This window comes from Pseudonaja textilis, chromosome 1 (assembly GCF_049901715.1).
Source record: "Pseudonaja textilis isolate UNSWEBS1 chromosome 1, rPseTex1.2, whole genome shotgun sequence".
Lineage (NCBI taxonomy): Eukaryota > Metazoa > Chordata > Lepidosauria > Squamata > Elapidae > Pseudonaja > Pseudonaja textilis.
The window spans coordinates 260,660,208-260,675,719 of record NC_141990.1 but is presented as its reverse complement, the minus strand read 5'-3'; the positions used below and the strand labels follow the sequence as shown (position 1 = coordinate 260,675,719).

At 39.8% G+C, this 15,512-nt stretch overlaps 1 protein-coding gene across 1 annotated transcript in view; it reads left to right on the top strand.

Annotated features, from left to right (window-relative positions):
* Positions 1 to 15,512, top strand: part of ALX4 (ALX homeobox 4) — a 69,252-nt gene that overhangs the window by 39,779 nt on the left and 13,961 nt on the right. The window contains exon 2 of the mRNA XM_026704648.2: positions 6,010 to 6,320. Within this exon, the coding sequence (XP_026560433.1) occupies positions 6,010 to 6,320 (311 nt within the window). The remainder of the gene's footprint in view (positions 1 to 6,009; positions 6,321 to 15,512) is intronic.

Sequence of the window (15,512 nt, the reverse complement as noted above, 5' to 3'; positions counted from 1 at the left end):
AAAAATGTGCCAACATAAAAGTTCCTGCCCTGATTGCTGACCACTAATTACCACAACAGTCATGTTGCTGATATGGTTATCCTTACTGCTTTCCCCCCCTCTTTTTACCTTTAAGTCAGTGTTCACTCATGGCAACTGCCTAAACTAGTGCCTGCAGTTTTTATGGAAGTGATTTGCCATTGCCTTCTTCCTAGTGCTGAGAAAGAATGACAGCCCAAAGTCACCCAGCTGTCTTTGTGCCTAAGGTGAGATTAGAAGTTACAGTCTTATGGTGTCTAGTCTGGTGCTTTAACCACTACATCAAATGGCTGTTTTACTTTACTGATTTATTTTATTGTTTTAATGCCCGCAAAATAATGAGTGGATGCCCCTAGCTTCCTTTCCCTTTCTACCAAAACTGCTGATTGTCAGGAAAACTACTGTTTGCCAAGTCGTGTTTATCCAGGTCCAGGGGCGAAAATGCTCCATGCTTATAATTACTCACTTGGATTAGTTCTCAGAAAGCACTAGCTGAAGATGGGGTGTCCATTGGATATGATAAAAATAGGGAGGAAAGTGGCCATAATTGAAGCTCTGCCTGATTTTTTTGGGTGGCTATTGTGGCCACCATCTTGATTTTTTTTTAAAGTCACATCTGCAGACACCTCTGGAATAAAAAGGAGAAATCTTATTTTAAGGATGCACTTTCTGTTGATGGCATCTGGTTGTTTCACTCAAGGGCTGGGAATAAGAAAGAAGCAATACTGTAGGGATCAAACACAGAATATGATTTGTCTTTGGCCCCAAAAAGCCTTTACCAGCCTTCTCTTTTGCATACATTGGCATTATGTGTGAGATTCCTGTGACTATTCTGTTTATCAGAACAATAACTTTGCTGTCTTCCTGATCCATATGCACTCTGTTCACCCCCCGCTTCCCTCCCTAGGAGTAGGTCTACAATCTACAGGCATTTGAAACTCCCATTTCAAGCCTGTTGCACTTATTTTCTCTGTTCCTCTTCCACGAATTTAAAAAAAACACACACCAAGATGAGGAGGGCAGAAGCTATCCAAGATGGAGCAATGTGTATGATTCCAAGTATTCTTCCCAAAAGCCATCCTGAGTTGCGCACTACCAATGTAATTGCAACAATTCCAAGCTATCACTCAGCAGGATATATACCAGGGGACTATGTTTTCCTGCTCCTATTAATCCTGATAGTGCCAAGCAATGGGTCTTCATCTTCAAAGAAGCCTTATAGAATGCTTTCCCAGAACATCTGTCCAACTGGAAATAAATCTTCACCCTTGTGGCCTGCAGCACTGATGGAAGGGCTTCAGGGAAATCTCATTTCTCCATGGGAATCTGCTTGGTATTCTTGGTCTTCCTTTTCTTTTACTGTTTGCTAATGTGAAATTGACCCCCAATGTCCAGCCTGTGCATTGCCCTCTGCTGGATGATGGGTGATCAGGAGCTGCCCAGTTATGCTGTCTGCTGCCAAGAAAACCATGGCGAAATTTGGGAACATTGGACAAAGTGGCCACCAAGAAGTCTCTACTTTGTGCCTAGCAGATTGGTAGATGTAGATGGACAACAGCACTAGAAGCCATCCTGGCTGGCTGGAAACATGTTTTCAATGTGTCCCCATGCCCCAGAGTGATAGTCTTTGGATAGTATTTTCATGCAATATGTAAAGTTCAGATGACCTGCATATGGACTTTTTAAAGTATCTGCAGCTGCTTCTTTGGAAGTAGGATTGTACCCGGTATAAGTACACATGGTGAAATAAAGGCAAATATGTACAAGTGCATATTTTATATGTGACTTACAGAACTAGGCTGCCCAATTGTTTTATTTATTAAGCACCTTGTCAATTTGTTTTAAATTAAAAATAGTTTTTTTTAGAAAGCAAATTAAAAACAGTTTTTTTTAGAAAGCAAATACATAGACACACAATGCAAATAATTCTGAAATATGCTATATTCTATCAGAAAATCTTATCTGCAGGCCCTGTTGTGGTGTGTGTGTGTGTTTGTGTGTGTCAGTCAGTGCACGTGAGTCTATCGTCTGCAGACAATCGAGAGATGTACTTGCTGAAAGCTCTTGGCTCACGTTCTCTCCTATTATTCCCCTCCCCTTTGGGCTCTGCACACATGCCATTATTCTCCCTCTGCGACAATTCTTTCATAGACTTCCATGGTGCGCTTTCTCCTCTCCTGGCAACAGCAAAGGAGGAAAAAGACAAAAAGCTCTGTGGAAAAAAAAAAAAGTTGGCAGATGGCAGGCAACCCCCCTCTCCAGCCATTGTTCTTTTCAGCCTCTGCTGCCAACTGTAGGAGAAAAGGCATGTGGCTTCACAGTCAGATGGAGTCTTCTGTAAATGCTCTTGTACAATTAATGGCTTTGAAGGCATTACAAATTAAGAAGGGCCATAAACAGGGGAATGAATTTGGACAATGTCAATGTAATGGTTGCCAGATTGGGACTTTATAGAGTCACTGGGAAATAAATCTCACCCCCACCCCCCACCCCCACAAAAAAACCTCCAGCTGAAGCTTAAGTACAAAAGTATGCTTTATAGGGAGTGCCACATAGTCATTGAATAGGCTTGCATCCTATTGTATGCAGGAGTAGCCTTCAATCTGTTGGAGCAACAATGCCTTCAAGCCCAGGGATCATCGATCGCTTTTTAATTTATTTCCGTATGATTTTCATGAGCACTCAATGCATTGGTGGGAGAAGCAGGATCACGACCGTAACTCCCCTTTTTAGTTACAGGAATAGTCAAATATTGTACAAATATTTTGATCAGTAAATAAACAAGCATGCTCTGTGCTTACATCAGCATCTGCAGCAATGTTTATATCCAGAAAGCATTCTCTGCATCATCTAGAATCCTGGAAAAACAGAGCTACTATTCCACTGCATACATAATTACATATATTTATTTTACTTGGAATGTGTGTATTTCCACATCACCATGAGCATGTGAGCTTTACATTCCCTTCCCCCTCCCGGAAGATACCACATTGCAGGTAACTCCCCCCCACAAACTCCTGCCAAAACAAAATGTCTATTATTTATTTGTACTCTGCCTTTATTACTTTTACAAATAACTCCAGGCGGCATATCCAACATACTTCCTTCCTCCTATTTTCCCCATAACAACAACAAATCTGTGTGGTAGATTGGGTGGAAAAGAGTAACTGGCTCAAAGTCACCCAGCTGGCTTTCATAGCTAAGGCGGGACTTGAACTCACTACCTTCAAGCTTGGTGAACTGGACCAAGCTGGATCTCATGGACCAGTCTTCCATGCCCAATAGTCTGTGGAATGTGAACAGGAGGGAAATGGTGCTTATTTTATTAAAAAAAAAACACCCTGAAGCTAGTCCAAAATTTAAGTCAGGGGTGTCAAAATGGATGCATCACGCACAAGCGCTGCCCAACCCAGCTCCTGAAAGGCAAAAAACATCATGATATGTTGCAATACATCATGTGACATGATCAAGTTTGACACCTGTGATCTAAGTCATTATTATGATTAAGTCATTTATTTAATACCAAACTGGTAATTGGTGAAGTTTGAATTAAGGATTAAACTAAGAATGGACATCTCTTTCAGTTTTGATTTTATGTAGATCATCATTTCCACATCCCGAAGGGGTAACAGATTAACAGAGTTGGAGGGGACCTTGTAGCTCATCTAAGCTCATCGCCTTGCCATTTTAAATTTTTTTTTTTTTTATTACTGTATATACAATTTTCCTAACAAATATATTTTTGTGTGCCATTTAATCAACACTTTTGAACTTAATTTTTAAATTTTTCAATAGTAGATAAGTTCTTGGCTGAGCAATTGCATCAGAAAACAGAGAAACATGCAAACTTAAAAGTGCAGGTGATAGTTTGTCCTGAAACTGCAATTAAGTAATTGATTCGTTTCCTATTCTTATTTTATCACTGCACTGCATCAGAAATTGCACAATGTGTATAACTCTGGTTCAGAAGTGGGATTCAATTTTTTTAACAACTGCTTCTATGGACATGGCTTAGTTGGTGGACGTGGCTTTGTGGTAATGTGATTGGCTGGGCGGGACCAACTCAACATAACTCACATCAAGGCACGCATCTCCTCGCTTGGCTTCTCATGACTGTAGGGATGCTGCAATAGTCGTAAGTGTGAAAAATGGTCATCAGTCACTTTTTTCAGTGCCATTGTAACTTTGAATGGTCACTCCATACAAACAAAGTACCAGCAAAGGAGGGAAAATAAACTCCAGAGAAGTTCCTGAGACAGGAAGTCTAGTCCTGCCAAGAATGTAATAAGGGTTAATGGAGAGGCAGTTTCTATAAGCAACACCAGAATGTTTCCTTCCTGCCTTCCTTACAGGATTAGGCCAGTAATTTCTTCTAACAACCAGTTCTCTGAATGTTAACAACCGGTTCTAGCGAATAGATGCGAACCTGTAGAATCCCACCCCTGCTCTGGTTCCAAGAACAACATATTGAGAAATCAATGTGTTACCAGGTAGAAGTGCAATCATGTATAAAAATACTTCGTTGTTATTATTCTTTCACAAAGCCCTTCATTGGCATATACTGTGTGTCAGGTTTTCATTGGGACGAATAAGATGTAAAACTTCACTTATTGCCAAATATCCAGGATCCACTCTCTACTGAACCAATGTGAAACAGTTCACAGTTTGTCAAACAGAAGCATAAGATGACAGATTCTTTGCAAGTTGAATGTTATACGTTCTGGAACCGATAACAAAAGCAAAAGCAGCAAGAAGCAAGTCATAATGATTGATGGCTAACAATCCAAAGAGCTAGAGGAAGCGGGGAGACAAACTCTCAGTATGGCATGTTGATTTCCCATCTGTTCCCCCCTGCAGATCTTCCCCCTTCTTTAAGAAAATAAAGTTAACAATGACCAATAAGTTAAAGTTAAAATAAGGCTGTAAATATGCCTATTTAGAATTTATTTTCACCCAACTGAACAAGACATTAGATGAAATGTGTTTAAGGTGGAGCATTAGTAGAAATTATAATGTTCTTGTTGGAGAGTGTTTACCCACCCATGGCAAAGTTAGAACGAGACTCTTGAGTACCTTTTCTGATTAACCAATTTTATTAAAAGAATTTAACTTTCATTCAACATCAGATAAAGTTGCCTCTGATGAACTGAGTCACAGCTTATAAAACTTATGCCAGTGTTTTTCAAATTTGGTAAGTAAGATGTGTAACTCCAACTCCCAGAATTCCCGAGCCAGCAAAGGTACTCCCAGACTCCTTCTTATTTGACTCTCTGTATATCATTTTCTTTCTAGATTGTTTTGGAAATTCCTCCCCCTTAAAGCCATGTGTGGAGCAGTGATCCCAAATCTGACATTCACCAGTAATTTTAGGACTTCAGAGAATTCCTAAAATTCTCAGCCAGCATCACCAAAAGTCATGCAGGAATTGTGAGAATTGCAGGTTCCCCATATATAGAGGATACTAAATTGGGGAAGGTGGGGTGAAGTAGCAACAATTATTTTGCTGTCCAATGTGCTTGTTAATTAAAAAAAAAGGCAATAGCCTAATAGCCTAACAAATTATACGGACCTTTGTCATATTTGTACAGTTTGAAGTAGCCTACTTTGGCAAAGGAAATCACAGCAGAATTAGCACAACAAATCTTTGCCAGAGTGGACCTAAAGTTGATCTTCTTTAAGTAACTAAACTTAAAGTTAAATTAAAATATTCCATTTATTTTATGCGCCTCAAGCTGTATCCTTCATCTTTTTCTTTTACTCTAAGCCAAATGGTTTTATATTTTTTATTTCTTAATATTTCATCCTCCTGGCACATCTCCTTAAATCCACTTCTTTTCCTTGTATCTTCTTTCTTCAAGAACATGCATCCAACTCAGTAATTTGTTTATCCATGGATTTATGGGTTTTTTTCTCTCTCTCTCTCTCTCTCTCGCTCTCTCTCTCTCTGTGTCCTTCCCTTTTCCCTATCCCCACTTCCTACTAATTTCCTAGCTAAAGAAAGTTCACTGGGAGAGACTGAATTACAGCCAGGATCTGATTCTGCTGGAATGGATAGTAGTTATCTCAGCGTGAAAGAGACCAGTGCGAAGACGTCCCAAGAGAGGGCAAGTAATGATCTTCCCAGTCCAATGGACAAGACTGATTCGGAGAGCAACAAGGGCAAGAAGAGGCGTAATCGCACCACCTTCACCAGCTACCAGTTGGAAGAGCTGGAAAAGGTCTTTCAGAAGACCCATTATCCAGATGTCTATGCCAGAGAGCAATTAGCCATGAGGACAGATCTCACTGAAGCCCGAGTACAGGTAAGAGCAGAAACTATAGGTCATGGGAGCAAGAAAATTGGCCAGTCCACCATGCAACCATGTATACAATTACAATAGTAAGCAATATTCTTAAACTGGGATAAATGTACACTGTTCTACAATACACACTGTAGAATAATAAGGCAATGAAAATAGGTAGTCCATTGTATTGAAAACCTTCAAGGAATCTTTTGAAATGGAAAACTTACATTTCTTTCCTGGTGCAAAGGGGCAGTGTTTCGATATCTGGGTACAAATTTGATAAGAACTGAATTTGATTTTTTAAAAGCTGAAAAATTTCTTGGTGTTTTATATACATCTATCTATATATATATAAGCAAAATACCACTCACGCATCTTCACAAAATCCCCAGAACTGTAAAGCCTACAAACTTGAAATTTGGCATGTACGTTCCTTTTGGCTTTTAGGTGCTCACCAAGAAAGGATTTTTTGAAATGACCATCAGAGCATTAGTATTTCATATATTATTATTAACATGCTCTGATGCTAAAGAGTTTTATTCCCCCTCCCCACCTGAAAAGAAATCTGTTCCAAATGCAAAACACAAACAAAGGAGAGGAGTTTCAGTTTCAGTTTTAGTTTCACTTAGTACAGAACAGTTGAACTAAGCCACACCCAGGCTCCTTGCTGCCTCCTTCTTGGTCGCACAGCAAATACTGCTTCAGTTCCCAAAGAGCTCTCAACTCTTTCACACATTGACAGGACGCTAGCCAGATGAATACCGACGGATGCTGGTAGGCAGAGGCACAATTTTCCCCCCATATTTTGCACTCCAAAAACTAAGCCCAACCACATAGTTTCGTGGAGAAGCACAGGTATCGAGCTAATATATAAATAAAATTATATATATATAATATAAATAATATATATATATATATATATATATATATATATATATATATATATATATATATATATATATATATATATATATATATATATATATATATATATATATATATATATATATTATACACACACACACACACACACACAAATTGAATGCATAATTCAAGGAGGCAGGTTTCTGTGTTCTACCTCTAGCATTCAACAATGGCAAACATTATATACAACTCTTGGTACACTCATTATTAAAAATTCTTCAGAGAAGCTCAGTGCTGCAGCAGATACTTTGAAAGTATAAATAGTCCTTGGTCATTCAAAGCTACAATGGTGCTGAATGAGGAGACGTATGGATGGTCCTCAAATTTATAGTCATCGCAGCATCCCTGCAGTCCACAGGATCACGATTTCAGACACTTGGCAACCAACTTGCAGTTACAATGATCACAGCATCCTGCAGTCACACAATTACCATTTTCAATCTTCTGTAAAGCAAAGTCAATGGGGAAGCCCGCAGGAGGTCACAGATGGGCAATCATGTGACTTCTTGCCTGGCAAGAGCAACAACTGTCATCATAAGTAGATACAGTCATGTGACATCACACTTTACAACTAAATTTCTTAGTAACAGCGTTCCCAGTCCTAGTTTAAGTTGTTTATTCTCAGCTTTGAGCGGTCATTAAACAAATGGTTATTAGTCAAGCATGATAATATAGCAATGCATAAGATAAATAAATAAATAAGATGCAATAATAATTTATGTAAAAACAATAAAACGCTAACCCAATCATTCTAACATTTACCAGAAAAGCTTCCTTTCAACCAATTACCAGAATGTCATCAGGTTGGGTATCAACCTAAGTGCAAGCTGGAAGCAACTTCATAAATAAAAGCCTCTCCCAAAAACTCCTTTTGCAGGCTTTAGGTCTTCATGCAACATAAGAATTGGAAAACCAATGCTAACCTTTCCCAGGGGAATTTATTAGACATATTGACTCTGGTTGGAGATACTTAGGATCCAAACCAAACCTTTACAGGTTAACATCAGTATTTTCAGTCGTATCCGAAGATCTAGTGGAAGCCAATGAAGGCCTGTAGCAAAGATCTTACATCAGTGTGGTGGCTTTCACTCAATAAATGGGTTGCTGTTCTTTTACCAACCGCTGTTTCTCCAGCAGCACTGAGCAGCACACTGCAGTAGTCTAACTGGGTGGAGATGAAGACTTGAGCTACCTTAGCCAACATCTGGACTGCATAGAAGTGCTTTTTAACAATTAGTCCCATTTGTAAGCCACTTCTTTCTCTCTTGCTTCCTTCTATTGTGTAGAGCAGTGGTCCCCAACCTTTTGGGCACCAGGGACTGGTGCTGTGGAGAGAGGTTTTTCCACAGACTGGAAGGGGGCATGGCTTCGTGTGCTGCCTACATCCTGCGGATGAGACTTCGCTTGTTTGCACAGGCCAGTTTCTGGCATGCCATGGCCCGGTGTCGGTCCACGGATTGGGCCCCTGGTGTAGAGAGCCAAGAAATCTTTGTTCATCCTGGAGTCCTCTCTCATTAATGAAAATCTTTTCTAGCGATGACCCTGCCCTGCAGAAGGTTTTTAAAAGCAAGGTGAAATGTCAAACTTTGCTGAAGCAAAATCCTTGCTGAAGAAGAAAGAGGAGGAGGGCAAAATAAATGTCAAGCAAAAAAGTAATATGTCTTGATCTCCTTTTTCCCATAAAACCTTGGAGGCTAGTGGAAGGAGTGGAAAGGCTGAACTAAGCCTGCAGGAAATTAAACATGAAATGAAAATAAGCTAAAGCCATTCGGCTCTCTTATCCCAAGCTCAAATTTCCCATTCCAAGCCACTGATAAAATGGTGTCCAGTTTCAATGATTAAAGATGAATTCTGGCTCTTTTCCTGTACTCAAACAAGAGAACAACAAAGCTCTTGCCCTCTAAAGGAAAGGGAAGGATAAACTGGATGAAAAGCAGGGCTATGGAACTCTTTGAAAGAGTCAGATGAGGCAAGAAACAGCGATGATGAGAAAGAGCCTGATGTGTGGGTGTGGGAATGTTTTTGTGTGAGTGACAACCCACTTGGAGTATGTTAGGGAAGAACCACAAGTTAAGAGTCAGAAAGTAAAACAGAACTATATATATATGTCGATATTCCTGCATTAAATACGGTTCTTTTTTTACCAAAAATGATACCACCGATGTACAAAGGGAAAGTTCTAACAAGCTTGAAATTCATTTTTCAGTGAAACTTTTAGGAACAGATGTTTGTTCCTTTTATAGTCCAGGCAAAGTTTATCAGGGCCATAAGTATTTTTTTAAAAACAAACCTTTACTAAAAACTAAACTAAAAAGTGGGAAGAACAGAGCAAAAAGAATCTAGCCTGTCAAGTGATCTTCTTGGATTAATCTTCTTGGGTTGTTTTCTTTTTATTCCCCTCTGCTGGAGGAAAACAGCATATTCCAGTGTTTTTCAATCTTCGCAACTTTAAGTTCTCTGGACTTCAACTCCCAAAATTCCCCAGCTAGCAGGCTTGGTAATGGTTCGTGGTTCTCTTACTTAAAGCCTAAATTGTTTATAATTGTGGTAGCAGTAACAATAGTAGAAACATCATACCTTCCAAGTTATGGAAATTCTATAGCAATCTAATTAAACGGTGTTCTCTACCACATGAAGTACTGTCAATCTTTTTTGTAAATAATTCTCCCATTTATCTAAATCAAAGAGAAAAAGTAGCCAATTTAAAGTGGGTGGCAATAACTTAGTCAACTTGGATTGATCTCAAAAAGGGAGAGGATAATAGGAAGTCAAGACTCAAATTCAACTTGAAAGAAACATTGTTATTAAAAGGGGGAGGGGTTCATACACCTGATGAAAGATTTTCTGCCAGAACCAATTTTCCTCCACAAATTTGGGAAATGGCATGTGGAAAATATTAAGGTTTCCCCCACTATTAGGTACCAGGGCTAATTAATTCCACTCTCTCTAAGACTGTTGATGAAGCAACTAAGACATAATATGATGTCACATAAAGTCCATATTATGGGGGGAAGTAAACATTGGTGATCTGTTCTAAGTAGCAGTTGTAATTGTCATAATATAATTGTCTTTCCATAATATAGTATACAGTTATATTCAATGGTAATGTCCATCTTCTTGCTATTTTAGATACAGTATCTTCATTAGCATTGTGAGCCTTTTGATGCATATGGAAAATGGCTTCCTTTCTTTCTCATGTGGAAGGGGAAAGAGTTTAGAAAGAAAGTGTCCTAAAACGAAGTAAGGGGGTATACTTTGATGGCTGAACACATCAGTGCTGGGAGGACAAAAATCACACCAGACAGGATAATGGCACAAAGTGGAAAGGACTAGCGGAGAATTACCTCTTCCTATTTTTTTCCTGTTGGGATGGAAATTCCATTGCTTTTAAAAACTGTGTTCAACCTTTTTTAGGTCATATAGTGGCTTTTATTTTTGCTGAATTAGTGCAAGGGCTGAATTCCAAAAGTCCAGCCATAACTTCTTGCAATCACAGAAAAATGTAGGTGCTATATGAAGCCATTCCTTGGAAGGTTGCTCCTTTACTCCTCCCTAAACTACATATATAAAGAGCTGTAATGGCATGGTGGTGGTATCAATGGTGGGATTCAGCTGGTTCACACTGGTTTGGGTTAACCGGTTATTAAATTACCACCACCATCCCGTTATCAAAATGGATCCTGGGCACTGCACTGCAATGGAGAAATGGGTTTCTCTACTGTAGCGCAGCACTCAGGATCCACTTTGATAGCGGGGGGAGATTTAACAATTAGTTTGCCCAGGGTCAGGTTGGCTGTTGCAGGAGGCTCATTCCACAAATGCAACAGAGCTGGAAGAGAGGGGTGGGCCATGCCTCCCACGACAGCCAACCTGACCCTGGGTGAACCAGTTATTAAATAATTTGAATCCCACCACTGGTTAGAATGCAATATTGCAGGCTAATTTTGCCAACTGCCAGCAATTTGATTCTCACCGACTCAAGGTTGACTCAGCCTTCCATCTTTCCAAGGTCAGTAAAATGAGGACCCAGATTGTTGGGAGTAATATGCTGATTCTATAAACCACTTAGAAAGGGCTGAAAAGCACTGTGAAGTGGTATATAAGTCTAAGTGCTCTTGTTATATTTATAACCATTTGGACTAACATTTTAAACTGTGCCTGAGAATAGCCTGAAAACCAGCACAATAAATTAATAACCCTGGAGTATAAACTGAAGATCCCAAATGAAACTTTTAAACTCAGTCTTTGTCTCTCTTTCTCTGTGTGTGTTTTTCTCAATGTATGCCCAGATGTTTGTGAGTGTGTATATATAGTGGCTTGGCCTGTATAATTTGTATAAATCAAATTTTCATCCTTACGATAAAGAATCTGAATTATTTTAGCAAAGAGAAATGTGCCTATGAATAGATAATACGCAAAGAAGTCAACAAGATCTGGGCTACAACAATGATATTTGCACATATCAGTCAAGGCTCTGTTGAGAGTTAACCATAGGCTTTTGTTGAAGTAACCCAGAAGTAAGCTGTGGTCGATAGTAGTGAATTATCATTTTACAAGGATTCACAAAAATATATATATTCAGGATTTTCCAATCATGTACATCATGGGACTAAATTGAGGATTTGGCTTGGATACGGTTTTGGGATTCAGAAAATAACTTATTCAAATTAAGTTCCACTCCAGGTGAAATTTGGTGACCTTTGTCACTTAACAATACAGGGTTAGTTAAAAGAGGATGTACAGTATGTGGTTTTGTTGGTGGTGGTTTCAGGGTTTTGTTTCTTAATTTTAGCCACAAACTTCCCTGGAACTAAAGCAACCCCTTCCAATGAACTATGTCATGCTTTCACAACTTTACAAAACAGGGTTTTTCTAAAGACTTCATCTCTATTGCTTCACTTTATGTTTCACCCCATTCATTGATACTGAAGGAAAGGAAAGGGAAGATAAAGATGAAGGTGTTGAGGAGGGGATGATATAACCACAACCAGGAATGAAAAAAGTAGTTCATGATAGCCTCCCAACTTGGGGCAAGGGAGGACTTCAGGAATGGCCACCACATGATTAATGGACTCCCTTACATCTTATGAGGGTTGAGTAAATTACCACATGGAGTGGGTGGCTTAGTCAGTAATGTCATCTGAACACAACATTCTGTGATTAAAAAATAGAGCTGTCAATCATACAGTTCCATTACAGTCTTTTCCAGCTTTCCCCACTGTAGCAATTTGCAGCACATAGAAACAGAAGCTAAAAGTAGCATTGTTTGGGACTGGCTCTGTTTGTTTGCTTGCTCTTGTTCTACAGACACAGCATCTGCCTTTCTGCAGTGTTACAAAGCACTGAATCATAGATTAAAAAGTTGTGGTGATTTCCCCTTTGGTTTTAATGCCTCTGGAAAGATGATGAAACAATACCCTTAGCATATATAAGTATGCGTGAAATAAGCATCATGGCTGATCCAACTTGTGGATAGCTTTTCTATTTGTTTTTCATTAATGCCATGAACCTCCCATTTATCTAAGGCAGCGGCCCTCAACCTTTGGGGCACCAGGGACCATTTCCACAGAGAAAGGTTTATCCGTGGACTGAAGATTGTGTGATTTTGTGTGCTGCCTGCATCCTGCAGATGGGGCCTTACTTGTTTGCGTGGTCCAATTTCTGGCATGTCGCAGAGCTGTGCCAGTCCAAGGACTGGGTCTTAGGGACCCCTGTTCTAAGGAAAGTATGTCTGCTGATCATTGATACTTCTGTGGGTGAAGCAAATGAAAATTTTGCCTTTGTCCATCTTGGCATCATGAATATAAAAGGAAAAGCATTTGATGTTTTCATTGCACATTCCAATAAGTATTGCTTTTGATGGAATCAAATGATGTTTTTGCATAGATAGTCCTCGACCTACAATCACAGTTGGGACCAAAATTTATGTTGCTAAGCGAGGTGGCTGTAAAGTGAGTCGCAATTTTACAACTTTTTTTTTAGCCATGGTTGTTAAGCGAATTGCTACAATTGTTAAGTGAATCTTTGTGGTTGTTAAGCAAATTCAGCTTCCCCCATTGACCATTGCTTGTTGGGAGCCTGCTGGGAAGTTAGCAAATGGCAATCCCATGACCTCGAGATGCTGCCTCTGTCACAAATTCATGCTGGTTATCAATTGCCCAATAGAACAAGAAGCAATGGGTGGAAACTAATCAAGGGGAGAAGCAACTTAGAACTAAGGACAAATTTCCTGACAGTTAGAACAATTAATCAGTGGAACTACTTGCCTCCAGCAGTTGTATGTGAATGCTCCAAAACTGGAAGTTTTTAAGAAGAGATTGAATAACCATTTGTCTGAACTGGTGTAGGGTTTCCTGCCTAAGCAAGGGGTTGGACTAGAATAGTGGTCGCCAACCGGTGGCCCGGGGACTACTGGTGGTGCACGAGAAAATTTTGGTGATCCACAGAGAAATATCCCCCCCAAAGCACTCCCCCCAAAACAAATTAATCTAGGCTGCGTGGGAACACAAGGCTGTGTGGGCATCCACAAGGCCTGCCCACCCGCTGGCCCCCACCCTTCGGCCAAGCGCAAACCTTACCTTGAGTAGAGCCACGTGGACTGGAACTGGAAGGTAAGACCAATGGGGGGAGGGAAATCCGCGCCGGGGTGGCTTGTTGACATTGGTGGGAAAGTCGGTCCCATATTCCAGAACTGCAGTAGTCACAAGACTAGCCCTTTGGTCATCCCAGAGCAGCTCCACCAGTCCATGGCAGGCCAGTGCACCTGGGTAGAGGACCAGCTGCTCTGGGATGACCAAAGGGCCAGTCCTGTGACTACTGCAGCTCTGGAATATGGGACCGATTTTCCCACCAACGTCAGCAAGCCACTGTCAGTCAAAATTCATATTAGTGGTCCGTGGGATTTAAAATTATGAGTTTGGTGGTCCCTGAGGTCCAAAAGGTTGGTGACTCCTGGACTAGAAGAACTCCAAGGTCCCTTCCAACTCTGTTATTCTATTCTATACTCTCTCTATATATATTTTTTGTGATGCTGCAGTAGTCATTAAGTGTGAGGACCAGTTGTAAGTCCCATTTTTCTGTGCCATTGTAAATTTGAATGGTTGCAAAATGAATGGTTATAAGTCAAGGATCTCCTGTACTTGGACTACAATCTGATTTCATCAGAATTAAAACATTATATAAGTGGTGAATATCTATAGCTTGGGTGTAGGATGATAGTGAAGGTTTGTTCTCTTGAGCTTGTGGGTTGGTTTCTGAACGTCTCATTACCAGGCTAGGTAACCTCTTCAGCGGAGTTTAGGGGAGCTCCTGAACTCTGCTGAAGATGTAACCTAGCCTGGTAATGAAATGTTCAGAAACCAACCCACAAGCTCAAGAGAACAAACCTTCACCCTCACATTATAAAAGGTAAAAATGCCCTAACTTTGAGCTCAAGTCCCAGTAATTAAATCAATATGTTGTTTTCATGGCAGCAGTATGAAAGTGATTTGCTATTGTCTTTTTCTGGAATGCTCTTTGATTTCCCAATCTAGACTATAATCTGGTAGTTTCTGGACATTTAGCATCCAAGCACAGACTTGGCCCACAGCGCTGAAGAGCTTCCAACCTACCTTCTGAGACAAAGTATTACAACAAATATTACAAAGTATTATCAAAGGCTGCAGGAAAAAAAAGAGAACTTTGGATTAGATTTCTCTCTCTCTCTTTTTTATTGTATTTCATAAATACTTAGCAATCAATATCACTTTTCTGGAAATTTTAGTAAAAAAAAATTGAGAAGTATATTACTAATATAGGCCTTCACAACTGACATCAATGAAGCAGTGATGAATGGCCATGGTCTAGTTTTCTAAACCCTGGCTACTGAGCCCAAAAGCTCATCCTTGCTTAATTGAGAAGTATGTTTGTTGAAATGAAACAAAGGGAGAGATGAGGAATTGATGTGGTGTGGACACTAATATCAAACCCAAGTCTAACCCTTTTCAGATCTCTGGACCAAACTTCAATAACTTTATTTGAAAATTCCAGGACACCCAAATACAGCCTGGACAAAACACACACACACACACACACACACCCTTTAAATGTATCGCAAAATCAACTGGGCTTATCTTTGAAAATTCTAATGCATATGAAAATTGTAGCACATATGAAAATTTAATTGTGCATTGCCCAGACTTGCTCTGTGACATGAACTGTCTCCAAAACTGATAGAAAATAAAGAAAATAAAATGGTAATTGGTAATCCTAATGGTAAACACTTAGGAGGGAGGGAGGATCTGTCCG